Source organism: Colobus angolensis, unplaced genomic scaffold (genome assembly GCF_000951035.1).
Source record: "Colobus angolensis palliatus isolate OR3802 unplaced genomic scaffold, Cang.pa_1.0 Scaffold38, whole genome shotgun sequence".
NCBI classification, from domain to species: Eukaryota; Metazoa; Chordata; class Mammalia; order Primates; family Cercopithecidae; genus Colobus; species Colobus angolensis.
The window spans coordinates 5,941,351-5,949,697 of record NW_012117154.1 but is presented as its reverse complement, the minus strand read 5'-3'; the positions used below and the strand labels follow the sequence as shown (position 1 = coordinate 5,949,697).

The following is an 8,347-nucleotide window of genomic DNA, read 5'->3' as shown; positions in this document are numbered from 1 at the left end:
CACTCCAGGCAATTCTGAGTGCAGCAGGTGGAGACCACAGCACTGCAGAAGCCCCTTGCAGGGGTCCTTCCCTGCCAGATCATGGGCCGGAGGGACAGCAGTCTGTTCCTGGGGTGTTTGCACCCTCCTGGAACTCAGCCCTGCACCACGACCGGGCCTGGCCTCTGGGTATTATGAGCAGTGGGAAGGCAGAGAGCTCTCACCAGATACCCCAGGATTTCCCCTACAATGACCTTTTTAATGACATGAAAATCCTGCTGTCCGTGGATGAACCTGGGTTCACTGTCTCCCAGAAAAAGTGAGTGCCCTGAACACAAGGCAGACAATGCTCTTTCCTTCTTCCTCCTTCACTGGCCTCAGCAGGAGTGGCACACCAGAGGTGAGGGGCCCTCAAATCCATCCCCAAAGGGCTTGCTGAACACAAGGTGGGACCCGGGAGTCACAGGGCGGGACACGACCTGGTGCCCAGCACATGCACCTTCGGGCTCCCATGGGTCACTCGGGGAAGGGTAGTTTGTGGACGCACCCTTGGCAGCGCAGAGCCGCCCTGCACACACCACCAGGGACCCCAGTTGGAGGCTAAATCCGAGCGGCCAGGCGCTCCCATTTCTCGGGGTGATAAACCAAGTCCACCCTTCAGACAGAGGCTCCTGGAAGGGTCCGTGGGGGTCATCAAAATGCCTCCCTGAGAAAGAAACACGGAGAACACAAAATCTAGGAACCCGTTTTCCTGGAATGAGATTAGTCTCTTGCCCACAACCAGCCAGTGCACTGTAGGAGGTTGGGGGTTGGGGGGTGCTGCGGATGCCAAGGGTGGAGGCTTAGGGTCCTGGGAGTGGGTTAAATACCTGCTATAGCAGGGATACTGGAGTAACCTCTGACAGGCACCGGAAATGTTGAGTCTTAGTTTCTTCCTCTGGAAAATGAATATAATCATCGCTGTCTCATCTGATATTTTGCTATAAAACAATTCTTCAGATGTAGTCTTTAATTTCTAAAAGAGCACGCTGGGCAAAGGTGGAGAGTCAGTTCCTGTTTGTGTTAAAAATGTGGCCGGGTGCAGTGGCTCACGCCTGTAATCCTGACACTTTGGGAGGCCAAGGAAGGCAGATCATTTGACTCCGGGAGTTTGAGATCAGCCTGGCCAACATGGCGACAGCTGGTCTCTAAAAAAACTATGAAAAATTAGCTGGACACATGCCTGTGGCCCAGCTACTTAGGAGGCTGAGGTGGGAGGATCACTTGAGTCCCGCAGGGACAGGGGTCTGTCTCAGTGAGTTGAGATTGTACCACTGCACTCCAGCCTGGGTAACAGAGCAAGACCCTGTCTCCCCCCCCACCCCCCCAAAAAGGTGCTTAGATCCAGAGAGAAAATTTCTGGAAGGATACTTAAGAAAGTGTTCACAATAGATGCCTCTGGATAGGAGAGGCTGTTTTGTATTATTTGATTTTGAAAATCAATTACGTGTGCCATGTTTTTATTAACATATTTTCAATCAATTCATTTCATCCACTTATTAAAATGTAGTTAATAATTTTTAGGGGATGAAAGCAAAAAAGAAAGACAAGAAATCTCTGTGTTTCAGGAGTTGTGAGAGAGCTGTAGGGTCCTGACTCACTCAGAGTGCCGTCTCCAAGGCTGATCTGGGATGGAGCAGCCTGGGGCTCTCTTGTCGTGGGACCAGGGGCGCTCTGAGGGCTCCTGGCTGGGAGGCTGAGATGGACACCACGCCCTGGTCCTGCAGCCCCACATGGCTCCCACACCCTGCACCAGGCCAGGCTAGGAGGGTGATTAACACACGTCTGCTCCCCAGCAGAGGACCCGTAACCAGAACGGGAATCCGCCCTCACCGCTTGCTGCCAAAACAGTGGAGGCTGAACTGACCTCTCCCCTTTGAGAGAGAAGAACTGTCTGGGAGCTTGACAAAGGCATGCAGGAGAGTACAGGAGCAGCCAGAGCCAGGAGGAAGAGCCCTCCCCAAGCAAACAATCCAGAGCGGCTGTGCAAACACCGGGGCATAAATGAGGCCTCCTGGACCATGAAGTGTGTCCTGAGCTGCATCCCGGAGCCCACGGTAGTCATGGCGGCCAGAGCGCTCTGCATGCTGGGGCTGGTCTTGGCCTTGGCGTCCTCCAGCTCTGCTGAGTATGTGGGCCTGTGTGAGTACTGCTCTGACTGCCCCGGTAGCAGGGTGGGCGGGAAGGGAAGGGATGCAGGATAAGGGGGGATTCTGCATTCATGTAGTAATGGCCACCTGTCACCTATACACTTTTTCCTGCGCTAGTGCTATGAAGTGGGTGTTTATTGTCCCCATTTCACAGACAAGGAAACTGAGGCTCCGAGAAAGTTAACAACTTATCTAAGGCAGCTCTGCCCAGTCTGTGTTGAAATCAGGCTTTGAGTCTGAGCCCATCCCCTATGACCCCATAGCCATCGTTGCCGGAGATTTCTAAATTACAATATAGGTCTTTATGCATTGTTTCCACATTTACAAAGAAAAAGGAAAGATGCAGGAAAAAAACCCTGACTTCACAATGCTGTCAATACTTACAGGTACAAGGTTCATTTACCCATTGCATAGCAACCCTGCGGCGGGGGCGTGGCTGCTCCTTTAACCCAAGTTTGAAGGCATGAGGGTATGGCTTTTATCTGGGTGTCTTCGGACCGGGGTCAAATGCCCATTAGCATCACCTGGAGAGCTTTAAAAATCCTACTGCCGGCCGGGCGCGGTGGCTCAAGCCTGTAATCCCAGCACTTTGGGAGGCCGAGACGGGCGGATCACGAGGTCAGGAGATCGAGACCATCCTGGCTAACATGGTGAAACCCCGTCTCTACTAAAAAATACAATAAACTAGCCGGGCGAGGTGGTGGGCGCCTGTAGTCCCAGCTGCTCGGGAGGCTGAGGCAGGAGAATGGCGTAAACCCGGGAGGCAGAGCTTGTAGTGAGCTGAGATCCGGCCACTGCACTCCAGCCCGGGAGACAGAGCCAGACTCCGTCTCAAAAGAAAAAAAAAATCCTAATGCCTGGGGCACACCAATTACATCAGGGCACCTGCGGGTGAGAGCCAAGCCTCAGTTGTTTTCTTTCGAGACAGCCTCGCTTTGTCACTCAGGCTGGAGTGCAGTGGCACAATCTCAGCTCACTGCAACCTCCGCCTCCCAGGTTCGAGCAGGTTCAGCTTCGAGCAGCTGGGATTACGGGCATGCACCACCATGCCCAGCTAATTTTTTGTATCTTTAGTAGAGGCGGAGTTTCGCTATGTTGGCCAAGCTGGTCTTAAACTCCTGGCCTCAAGTGATCTTCCTGCCTTGGCCTCCCAAAGTGCTGGAATTAGAGGCATAAGCCACCACGCCCAGCCAACGTCAGTCATTTCTAAAGCTCTGCAGCTGATTCCAGTGTGAGCGAAATTTGGACGCCGTGAGGATAAGCAATTACAGACTGAGAGCAATAGAAGGGCATTTAAGAGACCATATGATTTCTGTTTTCCTAAGGAAATACCCAGTTCATTAATGAAACGAGGTGAACTTCTGCTGCACACACAGACATAGAGGCTTGCCTGAAAAATGAAAATATTGGGGACTGAAGGATGTCCAGGGACGGTGGGACATGCTCAACAATTCGGGGAAGGGAGATGCAGAAAAAAATGAAAAGCAGGCAGCATGCGTTGCAATGATCTCTATGGCATGTGTGTCTCCCATCACGTTTTTCATTTAAAACAAAGGGGCAAGGTTTTGTTGGTCAAACAGGGAAGGGGAACTTTGTTTCCAGGTTCAGGGGACCCTGGATTCCCCAGGGGTTCCTACCAGCTGGAAGGGACCCAGGTCCGTATGTGACTTCCTGAGAAGATGATAAGAGCGTGCCAAGGAGAGAGACGCTTAGGCAAATGGCCAGAGTCCCCAAGTTTAGCATTTAACAGACTGCTTCTCTTTAAATATTCACAGGGCAAGCCCATCTTCCTAAAGGCAAGGGTTTCAGCTGTGGTTGAACTCAGGCGGGGGCAGCAGGAGGAGGCAAATATTCACAGGGAAAGCCCGTCTTCATTGGAGTGAGGGTTTCAGCTGTGGTTGAACTCTGGCGGTGGGAGCGGGAGGATGCAAGCTTGCAAAGTGAAGCAAACACACTCACCTGTCAGTAAGGGCTCTGGCAGCTGACAGGGCTTTGTTTGGGACAGCTGCAAACCAGTGTGCCGTGCCGGCCAAGGACAGGGTGGATTGCGGCTACCCCGAGGTCACCCCCGAGCAGTGCAACAACCGGGGCTGCTGCTTTGACTCCAGCATCCCTGAAGTGCCTTGGTGCTTCAAACCCCTGCAGGAACAAGGAGGTAAGGCCTGAGTGACAGCATCGCGGTCTGGGCCTGGCCCCATAAGGCAGGGGGTCTCAGGGCCTCCCTGTCCTCTCTGGGCTGGAGATGGAGGCACGAGGTCCCCGGGAAGCCACACACACCTGCACCAAGGCCCCAGAGCAGAGGCTTCAAGCCCAGGGCAGCCATGGCCAGGGGCTGTCCTCTTCTGTCCCCTTTGTGTAAAACATAAAAGCAATCATTTCAAAAAGGTGTTCAAAATGATGGCATTATGTAGAGGAAACTAATTTAATAACTATTCTTGAGAGAAGCGGAAACACATAGGTGTGGAAAGCCAGGCTGACTTTCAGGCTGTTTTTGCAAACCAGCCCCCCACCAGAGTCTTGTCATTTGTGGTGTCCCCTCCACAGATGGCAGGCAGTGCCCGCCCTGGGCGTTGGGCCTCGGTGGCACACCCTACTTCCCCCACTCTGCCCCCCACAAGGGCCATCTCCTCTCCCTCTCTCTGCCATGGTGGAGGGCAGGTGCAGGGCAACCAGCCTGGGGGTTCCCTCCCCAAGGGCGGAGAGCCTGCATGCTGTACAGGTGACAGATGGCCCTGCACACAGGTTTGCCACCCTGGCTCCACCAGGCTCAGCTGCCCCACGTCGTGGGTGGGGCGATCGGCTATAAGCCATCTGCCGTGTCCAAGTGCCAGCTCAGCCCCCACGAAGGCCGCACCTGCGTGAGGCACCTTCCTGGAACCAGCATCCAGAGGGGCCTCTCTTGCCCTTTGTCCCAGGGTGAAACGCGGGAGGCTGAGTCCTGCTGACACTGGCTGCCTGATCAGTGATGGACCCCTGCCCTGCCCAGGGCCTCCCTCCATCCTCCCCAGCAAGTCCAGGGTGGGGGTGGGGGTCCAGAGAAGGCCAGGAGAGAGAGGGGTCTGTCGACTGTCCGCTGCCGGTCCTGTTCCTTCGGCTCCTCATTCTGGAACTACACTCTCCTCTCTGAGTGCCAGCCACGGCCCTGCCAAGGCCCATCTCACTTGTTATCTGCCCGGCCCCTGGGGCCCACTGTCTCGCTTAGCAACCCGAGGTGGGAATCTTGGCTATTCCCCGATGTGGTGGGGACTCAACACTCCCCGGTGACTCAGGGGAGGAGGCAGCACTAGGCACTGGCCTTGGAGCCTGCCTTGACCTTGGGAAGCTGGGCAGCGTGGGTGGAGAGAGACTGTTCACACAGGCCTTTGCTCTGTTTGCAGAATGCTCGTTCTGAGGCACCTCCAGCTGCCCCCGGCCAGGGGATGCGAAGCTCCGAGCACCCTTGCCCGGCCGTGATTGCTGCCAGGCACTGTTCATCCCAGCTTTTCTGTCCATTTGCTTCTGGCAAGCGCTTCTGCTGAAAGTTCATGTCTGGAGCCTGATGTCTTAACGAATAAAGGTCCCATGCTCCACACGAGGACAGTTCTTGATGCCTGAGACTTTCCGCGGTTCTGCTTTATTTCTGCTGCGTCGTGGGAGACGGTGGGAGGGTGTCAAGGGAGGGTCTGCCCAGGCCTCAAGGGCAGGAACAGACTCCCTAAGGAGCCGCAGTGCATGCAAGGATGTTTTGAATCCCAGACTGGCACCCACGTCACAGGAAAGCCTAGGAACACGTAGTGCCGCTTCCTCGGGAAAGCAGAAAAAATACATTTCAAGTAGAAGTTTTCAAAAATCACAAATGTCTTTCTTGGTGAAGACAGCAAGCCAATAAAATGATCCTCCAAAGTGGTCCTTTATTTCACACCCTGTTTGATACTCATACTGTTCCTGGGTTGTTGTTTATTTGTCCAGTAAATTAAACTGGCACTGTTTTGTATTTGTTTGCTAATTAAGTTTAAACATCTGTGACACATTGGGTGGACTTTTCTCTTTTTTAAAAAAAAAATGGATGCAGCTATAGGAATGAATGAGCTGGTGACAGTGGGGATTCCATCTCATGTCCTCATGAAGCCTTATCCACCTCTAGACCTGAGTGTGGTTCTCTCCTCACCGCACTGACCTGGGACATGGCAGCTCTCCACTCCCACCAAGACGATTTTGGATGCACAAAGGCCGGTGAGTGCTGCCTGGCTGGGCCTCCTGTGCTGCTCCCACTGCTGGGGCTCTCTTAGGGGCCAGATCCACAATTCCACTGCACTGCGGTCACAGCGGTGGGGTTCTTGTTCTGAGCTATTTCTTCCCCTTGAAAAGAGACAACTGCTCCTTTAAAACAGCAGCTTTTGTTTTTCAGCTTGCACTTGGGGCTTGGTCCCTAGAGCTCACAACATCCCAAGAAGTGAGGTAGTACTGCCCTTGTCTTACAGATATGGAAAGAGATTTTCTTGACGTAGCTTGTCCAAAAGTCCCTATGGAGAGGGAACACTGTCAGGATATTCAGGTCTCTGAATCTGAAGCCCTGGGTGTCCCTTCCAATGCCCCAAAGCATCAGCTGCCCTCCCTGGAGTGAAACTTCCAGGACTATCCCAGACCTCAGAACACACGCCAAGCGTGGCCTCCCCGCTCCGGGGCTCTGCTCTGGCCTGGACATCCTTCTGGGCGGGGCTCTGCATCCCTCTCCCTCGCAGACCATGCCCAGTCTTTGAGGGCTGCAGGGTATGGAAAGGCTGGCCCCAGGCCCCCTGGCCTGAGCCTCAGGCCACCTCACTGCTGGCTGGATGACCAGTTCCATTTTCTTCCTACCCTGCCTGGTGCCCTCTCCCCGGAGACAGGGCTCTGCTGCCTCCTTGCCCGGGACCTCACTTATGGGCACCACCCACCTGCATTTCCAAAGAATTTCTTGACTTACCCCACCCCTCCGTTCCCGGCATTGCCTTCTGCAGTCAACACCTCCCACACTGCCGTACCCCCTCCGAGACTCCTTCCTGCTATGCCCCTGAGAGGGAGGGCTCCCCCCAAATCTGAGCCAGGTGGGGCCCCACCTTCACCCACCACAGAGATGCTCCCTGTCTCCAGCCCGAGCCTGTGCCTTCCTCAGACAGGACAATGTTTCATGCACATTCTAGAAGCTTCATCATTGACTCCTGCTGTCCTTGTCGGGGGGGCGGGGATCAAGGTTGCTTTCATCAAATGAAACAGCATCAGGTGGAGAGATCTGCTGGCAGGACAGAGAACCCCCATAACTCAGCTGTGCAGGGCAGGCTCCAGTGAGGAAAGGAAAGGGACTGAGGAGGGCTGGGGTCCTGGAATGAGCTGGAGGGGACCCCCATCCTTCTCCGTCTCCGGGGTCCTGCCTCCGTCTGTCTCTGCCTCTCCTTCGCTTCGGCTTCGGTTGCTACGGGGACCTTGGAAGCTCCCTGCCTTCCTCCGGAGCCCCAGGCAGGGTATGCGGGCTCTCAGAACCCCGGGTGGGGTTGGTGCTATGAGAAAGAGCGCATCGCCCCTGACAGCACCCACCTGGGGGCTGTGACATTCTCATAAGAGATCACAGACACCAATGAGGGAGCAAGACCCAAAGCAGCCCAGCGACCCCGCAGCGCGGCGGCAGAACGGAAACCTGGTCCAAACACAAAGTGACTAAACAGCGCCCTCTGCTGACCGCTGGAGTCACTGCGGCTCGCCACCAATCACGGCTGTGCCCTGCCACGTCCAGATACAAATTAAGATACCCAGCCCCGGCCCGGCGCGGCGGCTCAAGCCTGTAATCCCAGCACTTTGGGAGGCCGAGGCGGGCGGATCACTAAGGTCAGGAGATCGAGACCATCCTGGCTAACACGGTGAAACCCCGACTCTACTAAAAATACAAAAAATTAGCCGGGCGCCATGGCGGACGCCTGTAGTCCCAGCTACTCGGGAGGCTGAGGCAGGAGAATGGCGGGAACCCGGGAGGCGGAGCTTGCAGTGAGCTGAGATCGTGCCACTGCACTCCAGCCTGGGCGACAGAGCGAGACTCCGTCTCAAAAAAAAAAAAAAAAAAAAAAAGATACCCAGCCCCGGGGTCACGGCCGCGCGCCGCTGGTGGCCTTCAGGCTGGTCGGTGCGGGTCTGCCCCGGTTCGCGGGCTCCTTGGTCTTTGAACAGCCGCG

General features: G+C 55.1%; 1 protein-coding gene across 1 annotated transcript; it reads left to right on the top strand.

Moving 5' to 3' along the window:
• Positions 1-1,805: 1,805 nt before the first annotated feature.
• On the top strand, positions 1,806-5,686 carry TFF3 (trefoil factor 3 (intestinal)). The gene is made up of 4 exons (XM_011954226.1): positions 1,806-2,160; positions 4,174-4,323; positions 4,911-5,026; positions 5,546-5,686. The coding sequence occupies exons 1-4, from the start codon at positions 1,932-1,934 to the stop codon at positions 5,684-5,686; spliced, it is 636 nt and encodes a 211-aa protein (XP_011809616.1). The 5' UTR covers positions 1,806-1,931.
• The last annotated feature ends 2,661 nt before the right edge of the window (positions 5,687-8,347 follow it).